This window comes from Schistocerca serialis, chromosome 7, assembly GCF_023864345.2.
Source record: "Schistocerca serialis cubense isolate TAMUIC-IGC-003099 chromosome 7, iqSchSeri2.2, whole genome shotgun sequence".
Taxonomy (NCBI): Eukaryota; Metazoa; Arthropoda; class Insecta; order Orthoptera; family Acrididae; genus Schistocerca; species Schistocerca serialis.
Window position 1 is genome coordinate 160,873,282 of NC_064644.1, and position 24,118 is coordinate 160,897,399.

At 39.0% G+C, this 24,118-nt stretch overlaps 1 protein-coding gene across 1 annotated transcript in view; it reads left to right on the plus strand.

The window, feature by feature from the left end:
* The window catches only part of LOC126412870 (fat-like cadherin-related tumor suppressor homolog), an 894,730-nt gene that overhangs the window by 782,694 nt on the left and 87,918 nt on the right, over positions 1-24,118 (plus strand). Inside the window, exons 12-20 of the mRNA XM_050082746.1 lie at positions 7,122-7,366; positions 9,644-9,830; positions 9,930-10,158; positions 10,607-10,859; positions 11,028-11,704; positions 11,799-11,957; positions 14,789-14,960; positions 15,111-15,335; positions 15,980-16,003. Coding sequence (XP_049938703.1) covers positions 7,122-7,366; positions 9,644-9,830; positions 9,930-10,158; positions 10,607-10,859; positions 11,028-11,704; positions 11,799-11,957; positions 14,789-14,960; positions 15,111-15,335; positions 15,980-16,003 — 2,171 coding nt within the window. The remainder of the gene's footprint in view (positions 1-7,121; positions 7,367-9,643; positions 9,831-9,929; positions 10,159-10,606; positions 10,860-11,027; positions 11,705-11,798; positions 11,958-14,788; positions 14,961-15,110; positions 15,336-15,979; positions 16,004-24,118) is intronic.

The following is a 24,118-nucleotide window of genomic DNA, read 5'->3' on the forward strand; positions in this document are numbered from 1 at the left end:
ATTGAGGCATCGAGTGAATGGTGATGGAGTCTGTACTGAAACAAAAAATTTCCTCAGTCCTCAGCAAATTTGTGATGTGAGAAGATTTTTCAGAATCTGCCTGCTCTACCAGTGATTCATAAAGGACTTCCATACGAGGCACATTCCGTGCAGTAACTATCACAGGGAGACACCAAATTTTCCATGAAAGAAGTGCAACAAAGACCTTGTCTTGTCCACAAGATGACAATAACATTTTCTCCAGTACTAGCATTCTGTGATGAGAATTCAGAGACAGAACTTCACATCCATGCTAGTCCTTAAGGAATAGGTGCACCTCCAGCAAAAATTCAGGAAAATGCTGGAAAGGTGATAGCTTATGCTTTCAGATACTCCCTAACTGGTAGAGGAACTAATCTACAACTGAGAAAGAGTCCCTTGCAATTGTCTGAGTCATCAACAAGTTCCAACCATATTTATTTGGCAAATTCATCATTGTGATAGACCACTTTTCTCTATGCTGGCTGGTTAGCCTGAAGAATCCATCAGGTTGACTGGCAAGAGGGGCACTAAGGCTTCAGGAACACAACTTCACAGTGGTACACAAGAATGGTAGCAAACACAAGGACACTGACTACCCTTCAAGGAAACCTATGCTGGAACATAATAGTGTGCATGAAATATTAGTCATTTCTCCATTAAATGACATTTATGCTGAACAGCTGCTTCAGAGTATGAGGAAGCAATCAAAGGAGAGTTTCAGCTAATAAATGGCACATTGTATAAGAGGAAACATGATTGATATAGCTGAATGTCTATCACCAGCTATTGTGAAGTATTTCCACAACACTCCAACATTTTCTCACCTGGTATTTGTGAAAACTCTAGACAGGACCAGACACAGGTATCACTGGTGAGTTGTCTGCTGGTCCATCAGTATTATATGAGTCACTGTAAGGAATGCCAATGCCAAAAGCATAGCTACTGTTCCCTCCTGGGCACCTAGTACCAATTCTGCCTGCAGCAGCATCCTCCCTCCGAACTGAAATTGATCCCGTGGGGAGGTTCCAAAAGGTGGCAGATTGGAATTGATGGTTATTAGTCTGCATTGAATACCTCACATAGTGTGGTCTCACCAAAGCTGTGCTGACTGCAGAAGCTCTGGAAATTCGAGGTTCCTTATGGAAGACTTGATTTTGAAGCATGGATAATTTCTGACCGTGGAAATTTTTACAGTCACAACCAGTGTCAGATGTAATTTCATTTTAAGACCTCACCCACATGATGACAATTGACTACTATCCACATATGATATTGTCTCACAGAATGCTTTAATAAGATGTTGGCAAATATGCTCTCAATTTATGTTGATGTCAGACAGAGAAAGTGGGACACAGTACTGCCCAGCAAAGCAAGACACTTTAGGAATCACACCATTCTTTTTTCTCTATTGTTGAGAGGCCAAAATAACAATGGATGCATAGTTCTCATTTCAACTGGAGGATACTCAGAATGACCACATGAAACACCTCATTGCCAGGATGGAAGAATCAAGGTAGCTGGCTTGTGTTTTTAACCTGGAACCCTAAGACAAAGACCAAGATTCCTATTATGCCAAGTACCAGCTACTGAGAAACAACCTGGGAGACTTGATATGAATTGTTACACCTATGCAGGAAGTGGGACTATTGGGAAAGCTGCTAAAGCACTACTTTAGGCTGTATTATATCCTTTGAAGGTTTTTTGACACTAATTGGACACTATGCATTAAGCTAAGGGTTATGACCATCAAGAAGACAAAAGTGCAGATATGTCACAAATCTTCAATGGGGAGAGCTATTTTCAATGCTTGTCATAATGAAGAGAATGTGACAAAATAACGAGAATGCAAGGATGTGCTAGCTTTGCCCAGGATGTTGTAGTCATCTCCAACAAGACCTTCTGAAACAGTGGGTCACTGTTTCTCCAGGGGAGGGAACTGTAACTTAGAAGTTAGTGGTGCTGTCTGGCCTGCTGTGGGTCACCAGTTCAAACCCAAACATGCCAGGAATTATTTGTTATATAGTATTTGTCATTTCTGGAAGATTTATGAAACTTACATTTGTAATGTTTTTATCTTCTGGAGTATTGTACATTTGTGTAAATATCAGCATTCTGGCTGTACATAGGTGTTTGTAACAAACATGCTTTCAGTGCTGAGTGCTGCACTTCATTGATGACCTTGCTTTTGGATTTGGACTTGGTATGGTTATGACATGACATTGTTTGCTGCAAGCTATGCAACACAGCAAACTGCCTAGGGTTTGAAGCTTCAACATTCAATTTCTTTTATTACAAAACAGTGGTTTGATCAAGACATAATGATTTTGAAAATACTGCAGATTGCTGGACTTTTAGGGTATGTAGTACAGTTGACTATTCCATAGATCTGTTTTCTACTGTAAGTGCTTCTAAGTTCAGCATTATTTTTAAGTAGTGGATTTAAATGGGGCACGTCCACAACAATAAAATTAACAAAGCCAAAATTAGTGGAAGTAGGATTATGCGTGAAGCGTTCAGTGAATATGAAACTCTATCAACCAGCTTGACAGAAAATCCTAAGAAGTTCTGGTCTTCCATTATATCAGTTGTAACGCTGTTGCTAATTTTGCTCAACAAACAGATCCAGTGCAGCTGTATGTGAGCAAGCAAGCAAATGTGGAGGTGCTGAGGTGTACTTTCACAAGCAGTCTTGTTTGTGCTCCACAAGGCAGCTGAGATGAGCTGCACGATCATGGTGACATTGCAGAAAGGCCATGCAACTACAGATCAGACTGTAGAGCGTTCCACATCACTGAGACATAAGATGATGATCTGTATGTGCCTGGAAGAACTGTATCAGCACAACAAGCTTGCTATTAATCACTATAAATACCATCCAATTCTAGTACAGTTATACAGGGTGTTACAAAAAGGTACGGCCAGACTTTCAGGAAACATTCCTCACCCTCAAATAAAGAAACGCTTAATTTCCATGTTAGAGCTCATTTTAGTTTCGTCAGTATGTACTGTACTTCCTTGATTCACTGCCAGTTAGCCCAATTGAAGGAAGGTGAGGTTCACTTTGGTGCTTGTGTTGACATGCGACTCATTGCTCGACAGTACTACCATCAAGCACATCAGTACGTAGCATCAACAGGTTAGTGTTCATCCTGAACGTGGTTTTGCAGTCATTGCAATGTTTAGAAATGAAGAGTTGGCAGATGCCCATTTGATGTATGGATTACCAAGGGCAATAGCCGTGGCATGGTACGTTTGTATCGAGACAGATTTCCAGAACAAAGGTGTCGTGACAGGAAGACGTTTGAAGCAATTGATCGGCATCTTAGGGAGCACGGAACATTCCAGCCTATGACTCATGACTGGGGAAGACCTAGAATGACAAGGACATCTGCAATGGACAAGGCAATTCTTCGTGCAGTTGACGATAACCCTAATGTCAGCGTCAGAGAAGTTGCTGCTGTACAAGGTAACGTTGACCACGTCACTGTATGGAGAGTGCTACGGGAGAACCAGTTGTTTCCGTACCATGTACAGCGTGTGCAGGCACTATCAGCAGCTGATTGGCCTCCACGGGTACACTTCTGTGAATGGCTCATCCAACAACGTGTCAATCCTTATTTCAGTGCAAATGTTCTCTTTACAGATGAGGCTTCATTCCAACATAATCAAATTGTAAATTTTCACAATCAACATGTGTGGGCTGATGAGAATCCGCACGCAATAGTGCAATCACGTCATCAACACAGATTTTCTGTGAACGTTTGGGCAGGCATTATTGGTGATGTCTTGATTGGGCCCCATGTTCTTCCACCTATGCTCAATGGAGCATGTTATCATGATTTCATATGGGATACTCTACCTGTGCTGCTAGAACATGTGCCTTTACAAGTATAACACAATGTGGTTCATGCACGATGGAGCTCCTGCACATTTCATTCGAAGTGTTCTTACGCTTCTCAACAACAGATTCGGTGGGCGATGGATTGGTAGAGGTGGACCAATTCCATGGCCTCCACACTCTCCTGACCTCAACCCTCTTGACTTTCATTTATGGGGGCATTTGAAAGCTCTTGTCTACGCAACCCCGGTACCAAATGTAGAGACTCTTCGTGCTCGTATTGTGGATGGCTGTGATACGATACACCATTCTCCAGGGCTGCATCAGCGCGTCAGGGATTCCATGCGACGAAGGGTGGATGCATGTATCCTTGCTAACGGAGGACATTTTGAACATTTCCTGTAACAAAGTGTTTGAAGTCACGCTGGTACGTTCTGTTGCTGTGTGTTTCCATTCCATGATTAATGTGATTTGAAGAGAAGTAAAAAATGAACTCTAACATGGAAAGTAAGCGTTTCTGGACACATGTCCACATAACATATTTTCTTTATTTGTGTGTGAGGAATGTTTACTGAAAGTTTGGCTGTACCTTTTTGTAACACCCTGTATGCAGTCTGGGTGCAACCTCTGCAAGATTGGGTCCATGCAAGCCTCATTGGTCCAGCTGGCAGCTGATGCCAGTCTGGGCAGGCGTCTCCACCAGACCAGTTCATGGTTCTAAGTCTGTGCCTGTGGATGTAGAATGACATAATGGATGAGCCGTCCCCAGGCTACACAGTAGCAACAGATCTCCTGCCACGGAGGGCAGCCATTCACAGTCAGGGAAATACTGCCATCATCCACCCACACCAGTGAGAGCCTCTAACACTGTAGCAGTGGACACCTACGAGAATTCGCCAAAACATTCATGTCATTTGCACTCTTCAATCACAGACACATAGTGCTAATTCAGGCATGGGCTACTGAGTGTGGTAAACAGTGTCCACAAAGTAGGACATGGGCATCAAATGGCCATCCCATCCCTGTGACCTTCCAACAGCAATGGCACCACTAGTGAATCACACATCTGAAGAAGCTGAAGAAGCATATCCAAAGGCATTGCAGCATTACAGCATTGTAACTCAAGACAATAAAAGATATTATATCTTAGAGTTGAGTTTTCTAGCAACCCGTGCCAAGTACCACCATCACCACCACAACCTGCCACTTCATCACATGTACAGTAGCAGCCCCACTTATCCCAGATCTTTATACTATAAACTGATTAAAGCCATCTGTCTAGACACTCTGTGAACATAGTGGCACTGAAACAGAGAATGACACAGAAAAGGTAGAAATACTAAACACCTTTTTGAAAAACTGTTTCACCGAGGAAGATCATACTGTAACCCCTCCTTTAAGCCTTCTCATGAGTGACAAAATAACACATATCAAAATAAGTAACAAAAGGATAGAAAAGCCACTGAAATCACACAACAGATGAAAGGCCACTGGACCTGATGGGATACCAATTTGGTTCTACACAGAGCATGTGAAAACATGAAAGTGTTCCTAATGATTGGGAAAAAGCATGGTCATTCTCAAGAACGGTTGTTGAGCAAGATGCACAAAACTGATATCAGTCTGTTGCAGAATTCTGAAAAATATTTTATGATCACATATTATGCCATTTCTGTATGAACCAACAGGCTTTCTGAAAGCTACAATCATGTGAAACCCAGCTCACTCCATTCGTCCATGAGACTACTGAGACGCATTTGATACAGTTCTGCAGGTGCCTAATGAACAAAATATGAGTGACAGAATATCAGGCCAACTACATTGAAGAGTTTCTAGCAAACGGAACACAGCATGTCATTCTTAACAAAAAGAAGTCCTTAAACAAATCTGGGCTTGGCCCAGGGGAGTGTTATAGGACCATAGTTTTTCACAATACATATAAATGACCTAGTAGATAACATCAGAAGGTTCATGAGGCTTTTCGTGGATAATGCTTTTGTATACTGAGAAATCGCAAGGCTAGAAATTTGTAGCAAACTGCAGGAAAACCTGCAGAGGATCGATGCTTGGTGCAGGGACTCGCAATTTACCTTCGATGCAAACAAATGTAGTGTATTGCAAATACTTGGTCATAAAGACCCTTTATTATATGATTACACAACTGCAGAATGATCACTGAAAGCAATTACTGTGTAGGGGAATAAATACGGAGTGATCTGAAGTGGAACAACCACATAAAATTAATCACAGGTGAGGCAGATGCCAGACTAAGATTCATTGGAAGAATCCTAAGGAAATGTAGTCCATCAGCAAAGGAGTAGCTTACAAGACACTCATTCAACCAATACTTAAATTCTGATGATCAGTACCGGATCCAGACCAGACAGAACTGATAGAGGAAACAGTGAAGATCCAAAGAAGGGCACAATGTTTCATTACAGGTTCATTTAGTAAGTGCAAAAGTATCACAGAGATGCCCAGCCATCTCCAGTGGCAAATATGCAAGAGAGGCATTTTGGATCACAGTAGGTCTACTGTTAAAATTACAAGAGCATACATTCCTAACAGAGGCAACCAATATATTGTTTCCTCCTCTGTATATCTTGTGAATAGATCAGGAAGATAAACCTGGAGAGATTTGAGCCCACATGAAGTCTTACCAGCAACCATTCTTTGCATGAACCATATGTGACAGAAACAAGAAAAAGGGGAAGTGAAACTGGTACACAAAAGTTCCCTCCACCACACACCATAAGATGGCTTGTGGAATGTAGATGTGGAACTCATGGTTAGTGTCACTGCCTGTTAGTGTCGCTGCCTCTAGATTCCAGGGCCCTCGGTTTGATTACCAGCTGGGTTGGAGGTTTTCTTCAGTCAAGGACTGGGTATTATGTTGTAATCATTTTATCTTATCTTCATCGATATGTAAGTTGATGAAGTGATGTCAAATAGAAAGACTTGCACCAGGCGAGTGAAAATGCCCAGATGGGATCTTCTGGCCAGTAATGTCATATGTTCAGTTAATTTCAATGGAGGATCAAAAATGCTTCTCCTTTTATCATTGTACAAGTGATTGAAAAATTATTTGCAGTATTTGTAAGCTGTAAAGAAGCAGTGTGTATCATACCAGCAGTCTAAAAGAACATTATAAAATATTGACACTCTGTACACTATATTCATAATAACAGATCAGTGCAATAAATATACATGTACACTAGTGTAGAAATATGGTAAAATATTTATTTTTTCTTTCTCTCTGTAGGGAGACTGTGGAAGAGCACGTACTCACTGTAATGGTTCGAGATCAGGGGACACCATCTAAAAGGAATTATGCCCGAGTTATTGTGACTGTTCATGACCACAATGATCACCCGCCAGAGTTCACAAGCCAACTCATTCAAGGAAAAGTTTTTGAAACATCAAGTATAGGAACTGCAGTTGTTCAGGTGTATGCAATTGACAGAGACAGAGGAGAAAATGCCAAAATAAAATATTCAATTACATCAGGTAACCTACATCATTTATTTGAACTATATGATGCAAGTAATTTTAAAGTAATCAATTTGTAAGTTAACATAGTATATGGAATAGAACCAAAATAATATGTGGTTAATGACAACAACTCTGTAGCTAACAATGACAGTTGAGAGAGAGAGAGAGAGAGAGAGAGAGGGGGGGGGGGGGGAGGCTGATATTGTGAGTACTACGAAACCCTTAAGAGTTTCATGGCTACTTGTGATGATTTTTCTGATGTTAAAATGGTGGATCATAAACATAATGAGTTGCGAGAAGGTAGTATTCAGTTACGAAAATATTCTTGTGGCAGAATGGGTGAACTAAAGTGTCCAGAGAGATGGAGAGGAATGGAAGAATGATAGGATACAGTGAGCTCAAAAATTAAAAGATAAAATATTCCTAACCATGAATTAGCTGATGCTGTAAGCCCTAGAAAAGATGAAACACTGGCAGTGAAGTACAAAACATGGAATACGTAGTTACACAATTTATAATGCACCATAAAAAGAGTATTGTTCATTTCCCAAAAAAAGGTATCATTGCAAGTAAGGAGATAGACATTCGTCTTTGCAGATGTTCAGTATGATCCAGACAGTCAATCTATGCCAGCAGTATATGCTCCTGAAGGCAGTAGCATGGGCAGTGACATCTTTCTCTCCCTTATAACTTCCTTTCCCTCTCACTTTGCAATTTTACCCCCTTCGTACAACTGTTCCTGTTTTCTCTGCCACTTTCTTTTTTGCAGTCAAATTTTCTTTAGTTGTCTTTTGTTTTTACTTTCCTTCTTGTGTTTTGCTTGTAGTTTCCTTCCCTCTTTACATTTTAAATCCAGTGTGTTGTATTTCATTGTTGTTTCTGTTGTATTTAATTGTTATTTTGAAATCATTGTTGTTTTTTGTATCCTGAACTTGCTTGCAGTGTCGTCTTTGAATTACCACTTCAGTGACTTTCCTGACTAATCATTGCAATAATTTATTTTACTCATTTTCTCTCTTAGTTTAGATGAAAGAACCGCAACTTCTGAATGTTTGTTAATGTTTCACCTTTTACCTGTATATGTCGGTATGCTGCTACCTAATAAATAGATTTTTTGGTTTGGTTTTAAGTGGTTGTAGTTTCATTGATATTAATCTTCCCTGTCTGTACGGATAGACATTCAAGGCCCCCCCTCCCCACCACCACCACCACCACCACCACCACCACCACCACCACCACCCCACTCCGACCCTATGCCCTCCAAGTGTTACTGTAGCTGAAATCAGGAGTGGCTGTTTGCAAGATGACTATCTGAGCTCTGGTACATTGTTTTTAAAGTGTGGCACCTGTAATAGACACTTACCTGTGTGCATTGCTCCTCCTCCTCACCAGTGTTCATTTGACTTCCACTGTCATATACAGGCCTCTTCCAGAGTTCTCAGTACGTTGAGGTCTTCAGCTGTACAGATCAATGGTGCATGTTTTATAGTGTTGTGTACCCATCTTCCATTAGGTCATATTTTAGTCTTATCTTCTGTGGAACAATGAGACAAAACTTTGTGCTACACTTTAGTGTAAATACAGTGCTGCTGTGCTTTGAGAGAATGGAATGATCATCTTCTTTTAACAGAGAAACCTAGTAGTCATCAGTACAAATTTAGTAATGCCAGAAAAGTTACAGTTGACGTTGGATTTAGGAATAAAGAGCAGTGGACATTGTTTAAATAAGTGCTCTGGCAAAAATTAATCACCCCCTTACAAAAGCACACTGGTCACTTGGGAACACATGTTCACAGGGCTTCATGCATACATTGCTGATTTGATAAACACTCTGGCACTCTGTAGCACTTGAACTGGGCCACTAATTCACCCAATTTAATCCCACAGAAAACTATGGAACTGTTTGGAACAATGGTCAAAACCCAGCAACCAACATTTCTGCAATTTGGTAACTGTGCAGCATCTATTTACAAGTGCATGACGTAGCTGAATATGACAAACATGAACAAAATTTGTGACCTCTCCTCCTCACTGCCTTGACACCGTTATCAAAGATGTGGGCAGGTTTGCATAACATTAACATGATGTCTCTTCTAAGTTCTTCAGAGTGAGTCATGGAAGATATAATTTGCTGTAGACACTTTTACTGTAGTCAAAATGTTAATTGTTGTAAAAATCAAGAGTTCATAATGTTATTTCAACAGATACATGTGCACAATGTTGAATAAGCTTTCGAAATGGATCATATTATATGATGAACTTCCAGTCTGACACTGAAATTTTTCATTTCAGGAAATATTGGAAATGTGTTCAGCATTGATCCATCACTAGGTATTGTACATGTGGCGAGAGAATTGGATATTGGTGTTATGTCTGAATATATGCTGGTTGTAAAAGCTACTGACCACGGATCACCTTCTTTGTCAGCTACGATCCCTGTTCATATCATGGTGACAATGGCAGACAATGCCCCTCCAAGGTATATGTAGCATTAAAATTAATTCTACCAATTTTTTAAAATGTAGTTACTTTAATACAATATGTGGACAAAGTAACTGACAACATGTTCTTGCACTAGGTTTCTAAAACAAGAACATGCTGCTGAAATATATGAGAATCAACCAGTAGGAACATATGTAAAGCATCTGGAAGCTCGAAGTACTTCATCACTATTTTATGAAATTAAAAGTGGAAATAAGGATGATATGTTTTTTATAAACCCAAGTACTGGTGTTATAATAACAAAAAGGCAGTTAGATTATGAGTTTTGTAAATTTTATAATCTAACTATTGAAGCAACAAATATGGTAAGTTGATAATCATTCTGGGAACAGTGTAGACCTCCAATGTTTGCGTATTGTTGTGTGTTCAAGGTGTGTGCCACCTTCACAGTACTGTTCCTTTTTATGTTACAACCTAAGCATTTTTCAGATATCTCTCTTCATTATTAATAACTGTCCACTTTATATGGCACAACGCCCAGTTTTGCTTTGGTGATAATTTTAATAGAATTGTATTATGCAAAATATTAATTTGAATAACATATATTTTATTAGTCAATATTTTCATTGTATTTCCAACAAAAATTTTTATATTGTTATTTCCTCCTGGATTTTCCATTGCTTGATTTTGGAAATCAATCCTAAAATTCAAATTGGTATTTTTATTTTCATACAAACGATTTCTGAATAATTTCCTGTACTCATAGACTGCTCACATATGTCAATCTAACAGTTCTTGTGGATTTGTTTTTAGGCTGGTGCCAAAACCCAATGCAGTGTCATTGTTCATGTTCTGGACAAGAATGATAATGCACCTAGATTTTTACAGCCATTGTATCAAGGTGTCATAAGTGAAGGCACATCAATTGGTTCACTTGTTCTTACAAACAACACTTCTCCCCTTGTTATCACAGCAAGGGATGATGATTCTGAACTGAATGGTCTTCTAAATTATGATATTATTGAAGCACTGCCACGCAAATTCTTTCATATAGATTCCAGCACAGGTATCTAAATTTAGTTTTAATACTAATCATTTGTTACCTGCAGCTCAAATAATGTTTAACATGCTTAAATTATTACTGTAAAATGTTTCTGGAATTAAGTTCTTTAATCAGTTTACGTAGTTTGGAATGGTGATTTTTTTAACATAATAATTTTTTCTTGTGTTTTAGGAGCAATACGAACTGTGTTGAATTTGGACCACGAAACTATACCCGAGTTTCATTTCCATGTTAAGGTTTCAGATTTGGGGAAACCTCAGCTGTACTCAGAAAATACTGCAACAGTGGAAATAAGTGTAACAGATGTTAATGATTGTCCACCACACTTCACTCAGACTGAGTACAATGCAACACTGTTGTTGCCTACATATCAGAATGTTGCAGTTGTTCAGGTTGTCGCAGCAGATCCTGATTCTGCAGAAAGCACACATCTGCGATATGACATAATTGATGGTAATAGGGGTGAAGTGTTTGCTGTTGATTCGGACACTGGAGTAATAACAGTATCAGATGCAACACATATTAGACAGTTTCATCGTTTGCACTTAAGAGTCTCTGATGGGAAGTTTTCCAGTGTAGCACAAGTCAACATTAAAGTCGAACAGTCAGAGAAATCAGGCCTGAAATTTCAAAAAGATGTATATTTGGGAACTATAATAGAAAATTCAACAAAAGTTATGACTGTGGCTGTAGTAAATGTTCTAGGAAGTGCACTGAATGAACATATTGTATTTAACATATTGAATCCAACAGATATGTTTGAAATTGGTTCCACTTCTGGTGCTATTAGAACAACAGGAAAGAGATTTGACAGAGAACTTAAGGACAAATATGAGTTAATAGTTGAAGTACGTTCTTCTTTTTCTCACATCAATTCACATTTACTTCTCCTTTCAAGTAATTGATTTAGTCTAAAAAATAAATCTGTTGCTTTTATTTCAGGCACGCAGTGATCAACCAGGTCAAGAACAACCAAGAGTGGCCCATGTAATGGTGAATGTAACAATTTTGGACATAAATGATAACTGTCCAATGTTCGTTAATCTGCCATACTATGCAGTTGTATCTGTTGATGCACAAAAAGGAGACAGTATTACAAAAGTAAGTTTTTTTTTTTTTTTAATGTATTGATTCGTAGTTTCTTCTTCTTCTTCCTCTCTCTCTCTCTCTATCTCTCCCCCCCCCCCCCTCTCTCTCTCTCTCTCTCTCTCTCTCTCTCTCTCTCTCTCTCTTACTATACTTTTATTAGTGACCCTGAACATAATTCGTCAGTGACACCATCACCAGAGAACAAAAGAAGGTTGCATGTGATTTCCTGCAAGATGATGCATCTCATTAGTAAAAGAATGATATCAGAATTCATGTTTCTTTATTCCTTTCTAGAAACTTTTCTCCATTTTTTTAAAATATAAGGTTAAAACATTTGTGTTAAACTGTAGCTCACCTTCCACCTGTCCAAATATAGTTTCACTGCAGTTTTTGACTTGCATGTATCATTTATTATTGTCATTGTGGAATTTCCAATACTCATAATACTTTCAGCAATGTTCCTGAAACAGAAGTAGGACACTTTGTTTATATGTTCAGAGGCACACACACTTGGCTTAAGGAAACCCTGACATGTTTCATCACATGATATGGCAAACTTTCTGAAACTACTGCAGATACCAGTGATTGGTTACATAGAAGTAGGGTGAGTTTTATTTGTATTCTTCATTTCCCTGTGTGTGACCCAGTTTGTGAAATCCACAGTTGTAATAAAAACGATGTAACTTATGGAAAAATAGAAAATTCATTCTTGGGTAACTGTGAGCATATATCACATAGCTAACATCCAGCACAGAGCTGGCTATTTTGTACTGCTCCAGGGCTTGATGGATTCCCCACTAGAGTCTATACTGAATTTGTGGCTGAGTTAGCCCCTGTTCTAACTGTAATCTATCCTTTGAACAAAAAACAATGCCCAGTTCTTGGGAAAAAAAAAACACATCTCACACCCGCCTCAAGAAGAGTAGCAGAAGTGATCAACAACCCTACCATCTGATATCCTTTACATCGACATGGTGTAGAATCTTAGAACATATCATGAGCTCAAACATAATGATGTATCTTTAACAGGAAGGCCTTCTCAATGCCAATCAGCACAGATTCTGAAAATGCCTATCATTTGGAACCCAAACATCAAATGTTTGAAACCCAACTCACACTTTTCTCACATGACATCCTGAAAGTTTTGGATCAAGGCAATCAGGTAGATGCAGTATTTCTTGATTTTGGAAAATCATTTACTTGGTACCACACCTATGCTTATTGTCAGAAGTTTGAGCATATGAGATATCAAGTGAAATTTGTAGCTGGAATGAGATCTTTTTGGTGGGGATGTTATCTTGGGTGGACAGACATCATCATGTGTAGTAACTTGGAGTTTTCCACAGGGAAGTGTGTTGGCATCCTTGATATTCATATTGTACATTAGCAAGCTTCTGGACAGTAGTAATAGTAATCTCAGAGTTTTTGCAGTTGATGGAGTTATCTATAATGAGGTACTTTCTGAAAGAAACTGCTTAAATATTCAGTCAGATTTCACCAAACAAAAATACTTAGTGTCGTATGAATGAGATATCAATGAGTCATTGTTAGAATTGGCCAACTCATACAAGTACTTGGATGTTACACAGTAGGGATATGAAGTGGAATGATCACAAAGGCTCAGTCGTGGGTAAGGCAGTGGTAGGCTTCGGTTTATGGTGGAATACTGGGGAAGTGCAGTCAGTCTACAAAGGTGATTGCTTAAAAATCACTAGTGTGACCAGTTCTAGAATATTGCTCAAGTGTGTGGGATCCATAGCAAATAGGACTAACAGGAGATATTGAAAGTATACAGAGAAGGGCAGCACAAATGGTCACAGGTGTGTTTGATCCATGGCAGAGTGTCACAGAGATAATGAAGGATATGAAGATAGACATAAATTATCCCAAGAAAGACTACTAACAGAGTTTCAAGAACCAGTTTTATATGATGACACTAGGAACATAGTACAACCCCCTATGTATTGCTCACATAGGGATTGTGAGGATAAGGTTAGAATAATTATTGCTTGCACAATGGCATTCAAACATTCTTCCTGTGCTCCTGAATGGAACAGGAAGAAACCCTAATAACTGGTACAATGGAACATTCCCTCTGCTATACTCTTCACAATGGTTTGCGGAGTATAGATGTACCTGGAGATGTAGATTGTTCAGCTACTTTTGATATGTCTGTTCTCTTTGCTTTGAGCTACATTTACATTCTGTTGTTTCCTCTATTCAAATAATCTAACCGATCAAGTCAAGTCTAATATAGAAAGTTCAGAGCCTTTCCGTATTTCCATCTGTTCAATAATATTGTTTCAGAGTCATTGGGGTGTGGAAAGGGGGGAGGGGGGGGAAGCTGTGGGAAGTAGAGACAAGCACACACAACGGACAAGACATAGTTAAAAATTACCTAAACTTGCACTAAACTAAAGACATGCACTGCAGCTCGTATGAAGCTGACTGAGAGCTACTTCTTCATAGTAATTATGATTGCAAAACATTGAATATGTACAACTCTTTATCCTATGTTAGTTTTCTACACACACAACCATGCAAATCTGAGTTCCAAAGGTCTTGAGTACAGAAAATTATTATTTTTTTTCTTATTTGTTTCTTAATGCATATCAGGACCTTTTGTTGAAGTAAAACTAAGTAATAAATTAATTTGTGAATAGTATGCTTCTTGGGGGTTTTGTCATTAGCCGTTAGTGTCCTACTGTTGCTTACAGGCTTCTTCCAGCATTCTTATTGCTTTTGTAAATATTACTTTGCGGTAAATGAGAATATAGTTTGTTTTCATTTTGTTGCAAGTATTTACATCACTAGTTTCTTATACATACACACAACATTTGCAGGTCCATGCAGTTGATCTGGATAAAGGAGAAAATGGTGAAGTGAGGTATGAACTAATAAAAGGCCATGGAGAGCTCTTCAAAGTATGCAGAAAGAGTGGTGAAATTACACTGAAACAGAGCTTGGAAGGGCATAATAGGGAATATGAACTTGTAATTGCTGCCTATGATGGAGGTATGCTAGTGTATTCCTTTATACATTTGATATCAAGCTGTATTTTTTAAATGCATGTTCCTAAAATCATAATGTTTGTAAGACAAAGCTGTAAGTGTGCTTTGTTCTGAGAATTTTATGTGTGTAACAAGATTATTATTATCTTTTAAGGTATCACGCCATGCTCTACAGAGATGCCTGTTCATATAAAAGTTATTGACAGATCCATGCCTGTTTTTGACAAACAGTTCTACACAGACAGTGTTTTAGAAAGTATTGAATTACATTCTTCTCTTGCTGTTAGTATACAGGCTGAATCTCCACTTGGCAGGAAACTTATTTACAGCATTGTGAAAGGAAATGAGTACGAGGAATTTGCCTTAGACTTTAACACAGGTAAGTGCTCTTCAGTTTGCACTGGTGATGTGCATGGAAGTTCTGTAGCAACATGCTTCATGACAGTGCAGTTAAAGAGCATATTAGATCATGGTTACAGTAACAATCACTGATGAGTGTCTTTTGCAATAGTAGTAATGTTCACTATGAGCATTTTGTGCATTTGCTAATATAAATACCATGTTGTTTACTGACTGATGCACTAAATTAGACTTTAGTCTCAAAATCTGACATGATATGGTTATGGGCCCTGCTGTCATTATGAGCTGTAAAGTAATTGAGGATGAGGGATTATTTCCTCAGATTTCAGTCCAGGTTTGGGATTAATCTATAGATAAATTCAAAACCTGCTTGAACTTTACTTCTTCTCATTTGCATTTAACTTCCAGTGGAAACAGTTTACTACTATGAACTAATAGTGAAATTAACTTCAGGATTTAGGAAATACATGGCTGGTGTAAGTAACTTGCCCAAATGACATTTGAAGAAAAATAATAAAGATCATCTGAATAGCTAGGATTATTTCTGTAGTTAAATACAAATGCATGGGAAATAATTATTACATTACTGTTAATTCAATAATGATAGAAAATGCTGCTGAAGTACTGTATCTAGACTGATGTATTTTCTATCTCCATCCACAGCCCCCGACAGTAACAATGGTCCCTGTGAGTATCGATTTCTCTTATTATTGTATGTTTGTGTTTGGCTTTGTATTGTAATTTGTAGCATGTTGTGCTGCAAGTGGCATGGGGTGCATACACTGTCCTTGGAAGAAATGACTTTAACTACCTAATTTGCTTGCTTCATCTTGCTTTTACTTTCTCTTGTCCTGTATGCATTTGCCCATATGATGAAATAGTTTAATATTTAAATTTTGCGTGCTTGATGAACTGCTAGAGAACAGGATTCATGATGATAATTATAGTGAGAAACTAAAAGTGGAAACTAATAATCACTATCACTTAAAGTGGAAAATTACATGGTTTTCCATAAATTTACTGCAGTGCAATGCGTAGTTAATAGGAAATGCTGAAGAGAGAAAATTATGGTAAAGAAGGTAAACAAATAATGACAGCCAAAATCATGAAGAAATATGTGATTAGAGAGACAACATGGGGGAAAACTGAAAATAAATAAATTTAATAAAGTAGAGTTTTGAAATAAGAGACATAAAAAATAGAAAAATGGAGAGAAAACAAGGTAGAAAATGGGAGAGATGCAAAAAATGAAAAAGCAAAGGGTAATAAATTATAAATTAAGATTGGAGGACCATGAAAGTCATTGGTTGGAGAGCCATTTCTCATCTCTAGGTTGTATGGTATTGATACTGGGAGCAGGAATCCAAATGCCAAAATGTGTTCTTCAACATAATATTTTATTTAGTTGATGTAAACCGTTTGTGGCCATGCATCTTTACGGAACTCTCATTTGTACAGCATTATTGAACACTTTGCAATCCTGTTAAAAGTGTCAACTTACAATTTACTGTTCATTATCTCGTTCGATGAAGATATACTGTGATTTACATTACCATGAAAGGGAAAAATAGTTACATTGAAATAAATAATTAGTAAATTAAAATTAAAGTGACGTATCTACTTGAAGATTGATTTGAAAAACACACAATGCTCTAGTTGTTATGTTTCTCATAAATGTTATTCCCTTGTCCTCTGATCTGTGAATGGAATAACTCAGCCAGTTATCAGGGAACTTAACAGTTTAGTGTTAAATGCACACTGCAGTCACCTTAGAATTTTTTTATATCACAAACAATTGCCAGAGGTGAAAGTCACAGTAAATTGCAGGAGAAAATTGTATGACTAACTGAAGACCAAACTCTGGACATTTCAACTTCTCATCCAAAACATACAGAACACCAAGTCAAAAGAGCAGCTGATATCAACATTAAAAAAGTCACTGGATAAAACTAAAATAACAAAGAGACAGAATGGCAAGCCAGCACACACTTTCAGGAGGTGAAGTTCCAAGTACTGCCAGTATGCACATTTAAAAGTAGAAGAAAATATTCTTGTTTATGGAACTGAGAGTTCCTTATTCAAGGGAGAAAACAGGTATTGGTTAGGGAAGACTGAAAATAACAGGCATGTCTCTAGGACTGCAAGTTATTATGATACAGCTTCTGGCCACTACATAGCCTCAGCAGATGAAATTTCAATACTGCTGATAGACATACACGAAATAGGTCCATAGGTTCCTCTCCTGGAGTTGAGTGACTTGCCCTTGCTTCTTAATAGTCCACAATGCATCCATCTCTCTTCCCAGAGGAAGGACATAGTAGTTCAGAAAGCTAGAACAGTGTATGAATTTTTATATATGTCTATCGGCAATACTGAAATTTCTTCTCCTGTAGGTAAGTAGTAATTAGTAGTTCTGTCTCATAATTTTATATTTTTCTCAAGTGAGTCTTCCTTTTGATATAAATTATGTGATTTCCTTTTTTCACTAGAATGGAATCAAGTTAGCTGAAAACATACTACTAGCACCAAAAAAGTTTCCTGGAAATATGAAAAAGTAGTTATTTGATTCTCTTATATCCATACACATTGTCAATGAAAATAGGTTTTTAAATATTACAGTCTGACTTATATATTGCAGATAAATACATGCTTCCTTATTTTATAACAGATTTTGTCCATAGTGACTTAATATCTGATGGAAATATATTATTTTTTTATGTTGAGTGAGTGATATGGGAGCACCAGAATGTCATTTTTGTAAAGTTTCTCCCCTGGAAATAATATGTACTTATTGCATTTAAACTTCTTGTACTGTCTAAAGTATGTCTTTGTAAATTTTCTGATGTGAACTCATAAATCACTACTTGGGCTATAAGGTCAACATAACAGCATATCACTGATATTGTAATAGTCATAAAATTTTATTATACGGTTTTTCATTGTTACATTGAAGAGTGAAGTGCAGTTGCTTTTGAATGAATGTTATGTATATGCAGTTTTGCAAAAGAATGTAAAAAGTACTACATGGCTTGAGATGAAAAAAATGTATGCACCATGTGAAATTGTAGTGGAGGTGCCAGCAACAAAAAATAGTTGACACAGTCCCTTAATTTTAGAAGCCTTAAATTTTTTCCTCCAGAAGATTTTTACTGCAAAAGAAACCAGAAAAGGAAAATTAGATAGATAATGCATTGCAGAATTTGAAGGTGCTGGTAAAAAATCATCTGGAATGCTGTATATTTCAAAATAGCTCACTACTTTATTCTTGTTTTTGTTTCTGTTTTTGTGTTTTTCTTCTCCTTCTTTCTTTTCCTTCTCTTTGACTTTTAAGTCAATAAAAAAGATCTTTCCTGAATATTTGTTATTTCCTTTTACTACCTTTTTTTCCACTTTGTTCATCCTGATGACGTTTAATGCAGTTTGGTCTTATCGTCTCCAGTGTTTTCAGATTTAACATCACTTTAGGCCAAGTAAAATGGCTAAAACTGACTTGTGCTCAAGAAAGGCTCATTGCATCATAATTATCACCATTAGCAGCAGTGATTTGAAAACCACTGCTGCATAGAGGCCTCCTCCCAGACTTTTCCATTCCTCCATTCCTTATAGTCTTGAGCTGTATACATCATTGTACCTCCTGCAGGCTTTCTGAGGTCATCCACCCATATTAGGTTGTTGTCTTGTTGTTTTCGTGTCTCATGGAACCCAGCAAAAAAAAGTTCTTTGTCCTTGTTGTGCCTACCTCCATTTCATTTTTATTGCAGTCGTAATTACAGCTGCCTTTCCAGACTGTTCCTTGAGCCATGTATTTGTAGTCTTGTCACTCCCATCTCCCATTGCTTACTGAATAACACTAAGAATTTCTTTCATTTTAACAAAGAAGTCCATGACTCACTGTCATAAGTCAAAATGGTAATACATACTGACTGCAGACTTCCCATTTGAGACCTATTGGAAGCTTAAATGTGAAGTCTATATTAGTTTGGCAAACATGACCACCAATACCAGCATATTGAGCCAGAATGTAACATCACATAGGATGCGGGAAGGGATAGTAGAGTACGGGTGGGGAGAGAGACAAAAGCTGTCTGCTGGAGTGTGGAGGGACTAGATCACCAACAGCTGCAGTGTCAGAAGATTGTGGAGCACGCAAGTGGGGAAAAAAAAGGAGCAAAAAAGGAGAGAAGTGGGGAAAGATGATCAGATGCATTGGCAGAGGGCTGAAAATAAAAAACATTAGGAGATGAGACTGGGGAGTGATAGGACAGAAGAGGTGGGAACTGTTGGGTGGTGAGTGTGGGGACAGTACGCTACCATAGGTGGAGGCTGGGATAATTATGGGAGTATAGAATGTATTTTATGGACAACTTCCATCTGCCCAGTTCAGAAAAGCTGGTGGTGGATGGAAGGATCCAGATGGCTCGGGTTGTAAAACGCAGCCATTACAATCAAGTGTGTTATGTTCAGCTGCATGCTGTGCCGCAGGGTGGTCTACTTTGCTCTTGGCCACAGTTTGGCGGTGGCCATTCATCTTGGTGGACAGCTGGTTGGTAGTCATATCAAAATAAAATGATTGCAGCAGAGGTGGTATATGACATGTCTGCTTTCAAAAATGTCCTAGCCCCTGATGGGGTACGATAAAGTGCTGAGTGGGTGAATTTGGGAGGTTTTGCACCTCGGTCTTCCAAAAGGATATGATCTTTGAGGCAAAGGGGTGGGATTGAGGGTCACATAGGGATTGACTAGGATGTTGTGGTGGTTGGCTGGGTGACGTAACACTACTTTAGGAGGGGTGGGAAGTATCTTTGGTAGGATGGCCCTCATTTCAGGGTACAATGACAGGTAATCGAAGCCCTGATGAAGGATATGATTCATTTATTCCAGTCCTGGTTGGTACTGGGTGATGAAGGGTACACTCTTTTGTGGCTGGTTCTTAGGGGTGCTGGGAGAATTCGAGGTATGAGGGGAAATGGCACAGGATATCTGTTTGTGGACTAGGTCTGGAGGATAGTGCTTGTCTAGGAAGGCCTTGGTGAGACCCTCAGCATACTAAGCAAGGAACTTTTTGTCACTGCAGATATGCTGTCCCCAGGTAGCCAGGCTATATGGGAGGGATTTTTCGATGTGAAAGGTATGACAGCTGTCAAAATAGTCAGGCTATCTGGGGACGGTGTATCTGCAGTGACAAAAACTCCCATGCTCGGTTCGCTGAGGGCCACACCAAGGCCTTCATAGACAGGCACTATCCCCCAGACCTAGTCTGCAAACAGATCTCCTGTGCCATTTCCCCTCAGATGCCCAAATCCTCCCACCACTCTCAAGAACCAGCCACACTGGAGTGTCCCCTTCATCACTCAGTGCCACCTTGGACTGGAACAACTGAACCACATCCTTTGCCAGTGCTTTGACCACCTATCATTGTGTCCCTGAAATGAGGACCATCCTACCCAAGATACTTTCCAACCTTCTTAAAGTGGTGTCCCATCACTCATCCAACCTCCACAACATGCTAGCCCATCCCTATGCCACTCCCAAGCCAGTCCCTTGCCACAAGGATCATATCCCTGTGGAAGACCCAGGTGCCAAACATGCTGAATCTACCCACCCAGCATTACCTAATCCAGTCATGTCACAGGTTTCTTGTAGCCCAGGGGGTAGGTCACCTGTGAAAGCAGCCATGTCATATAACAGCTCTGCTGCAATCTTTGCACAGCTTTTTATATTGGTATGACTACCAACCAGATGTCCACCAATATGAATGGCCACTGCCAAACTGTGGCCAAGAGCAAAGCAGACCTCCATGTGGTACAGCATGCAGCTGAACATAATACAATGATAAATAAAAAAATGTAAATGTTGTGTGACTAGGGCCTCCCATCGGATAGACCATTCGCCGGGTGCAAGTCTTTCAATTTGATGCCATTTTGGCAACTTGCATGTCGATGGGGATGAAATGATGATGATTAGGACACGACACCCAGTTCCTGAGCAGAGAAAATCTCCGACTCAGCCAGGAATTGAACTGGGGCCCTTAGGAGTGACATTCTGTCGCGCTACCACTCAGCTACCATGGGGGGGGCAGACACACACTTGATTGTAATGGCTGCTTTATTATCCGAGTCATCTGGATCCTTCCCTCCACCACCAGCTTCTCTGAACTGTGCAGATGGGAGTTATACTTACCACACATTCTCCACTCCTGTAATTATCATGGCCAAAAGTTTCCACCCCCTCTACCCTACCAGCTCTTCCCCATTTTCATCTCCCGCCCTGTTTATTTGCAGCCCTCTGCTAAGGCATCCACCAACCTTTCCCTGCTTTTCTCCCATTTTTCTCTATTTTTTGCTCCTTTTTTCCCCACTTCCCTGCCCCACAACATCCTGACTCTGTGCCTGTTAGCAATCTAGTCTCTGCACATTCCAGCAGACAGTGTTTGTCTCTCTGCCCACCCGTACACTACTATCCCTTACCATTCCCCTTCCCCACCCTCTCCAGATTGCTGCTTGCATCCCACATCATGTTGCATTCCAGCCTGAGATGCTAGAGATGGGAGTCTGTGTGTGTGTGTGTGTGTGTGTGTGTGTGTGTGTGTGTGTGTGTGTGTGTCTTTTACTGATGAAGGCTGTGGCTGAAAACTATATATGAGTAACTTTTACTTGTACCCATCTGCAACTTGACGAGTTTTCTTTACGGTAAGTAGCCATCTGTCTTTTTGTACATTGGTGATATTTCTACCTGGAGTTTCCACTGTTTTTGGTTAGCAGATGCAGGGTAGTTTTTACTTCTCTGTTTATTTATTTTGCTGTATGTCCAGTTATTGTCTTCAACTGCCAAATGTGTAAAATCTTCTTAACTGGTTCTCTAACTTCTTTGTCAGTTTACTATCCAACAATGATTTGGATTCTCCACCCATCCCAAGTATTGATACAGATACTGTAGTTTCATGATATGGCTGCAGCTTCTGCCTAAGCGTGGACCATAACTGCCACCACAGGTTTGTCTGTGTGCCCATCTACTGATGTGTGAGTGCTAGCAAATACTGCAGCCTTGCACTTGTCCTGTAGTTTTTGCTGTTCTCTTGAAGCCTTTGATACACACCATTGATAGCAGAGTGATTGAAATTGCCTATGTTTACATTTCTTGATTCAAAACACTGATAATGTGTGCATGCTTAAGACAACTTTCACTACACTCTGGACTTTGCTTCTGGCTAGTTGTGAGCTTCATACACTCTGCCATCATCAACTGCAGGAACTTCCTGTTTGTTCCACTGGTCTCTGCATCACTACCAATCTGAGTGATGATAAACTGTGTTCTACCTGTGCCCAGTAGGATGGAAAAGTTAATTTGCACAATTTTTTCATTGTGTCGAACATACATAACTCTGTGATGCCAGTTGATTTTTAGGCCTACTTCCAAACAGGATCTATAAATAATGTTCTGTAAATTTTGCAAATTTCTCTGGCATTAATCATTTCTGTTAAAACCATCTACACACACCTTTCCTTTCTTCATACGTTAAATGGTATTATGCACCTCATTTGGCATTTCTTTTGGACTGTTCACTCTTGTGTTGGTGGATCATCTCGTGGGCTTTAAAAACGTGTTAAGAAAGCTTGGACAAATTCTTCCTCTGCTTAGATTTTTTATCATCTGAAATGAAATATCTAGCTGACATCTGTTATGGTTTTGTTTTCTTAAAACTTACTGTTTGCTTATGTTTTTCTTGAACATTTTTCAATTTTTTTGTGCTCCAGGAAGCTGACTGCAGTTGGCATATATGAGTATTATCATTTTCTTGAAACACTCACATTTTCTTTGATAGTTACTTCCTTCCATTTTCAATGAATTCTATGGAATGTCTTATCTATTCAAAAAGAAGTTGCTATTCTCTGAGTTTTCTTCATTTTTTGTAACTCTTTTGCTTACAGTAAGGTCCAGATCTGTGTATTCTCCATGCTATGTTCCTCCTTCCCCCCCTTTTACTTGGGTGTGGAATATTGATATCTCACAAACTTGGACATAGGAGTGGGGTCTTCAATAACTCTACAATGGTACAGCAGCCTTCAAGCCTCAGACTGTTTTCTGTAATGTTTGAGCAGCAGAGCTGTGCCCACAGCTGTCTCACCCAGGCCTGCAAAAGTTTGCTGTACAAGAGCTGGGATGGGGTCTCTTTATTACAGTTTGGAGATGTTAAGGGAACACTGGAAGGAAGTTAATGAACTGTAAGGTCGTAATCAGAGAACAAATATTGACTCAACAGAAATTATTAGCAACAGGCTGTGAATCCACCTATAGAACAGAAAGTCAAAGAAAAATGTACTAATAAATCAGCAGTGGCTTCAAACAAAAGGTTTTACAAGAAATACCACCAGTCATGGGGAGAACAAGAAAGGTGAAAGGTTATTAAAAGTGTGCTTAAATGAATGCTTGAAGAACTGTTGGAGACATCCAAGAGAAAAGTAATCCTGTTGGTGAAGAAATTTAGTGGCCAAACAGTGAATCACAGGAAGATGTCAAAGCAAAATTTAACACTAAGAAGTGGTGTGACAGAAACTGGAGCTGCTGAGCATAAACAATTATTCACATTGGCAAACAAACAGGCAAACAGGCAGTTATATAGTAAAGGTAGTTACATGGAATGAAGTCTATAAGGAACTACAAGCAAATGAGGGAAGTAGACGCAATTTTAGAATAGCTAAGACCAGGGATAAGGTGACCAACAATTTCTCCCACATTATGCAAGTAAAGAATGAAGATAGATTCGTACTTCAGGGTGAAGGTCAAATGAAGAAAAATGGAACT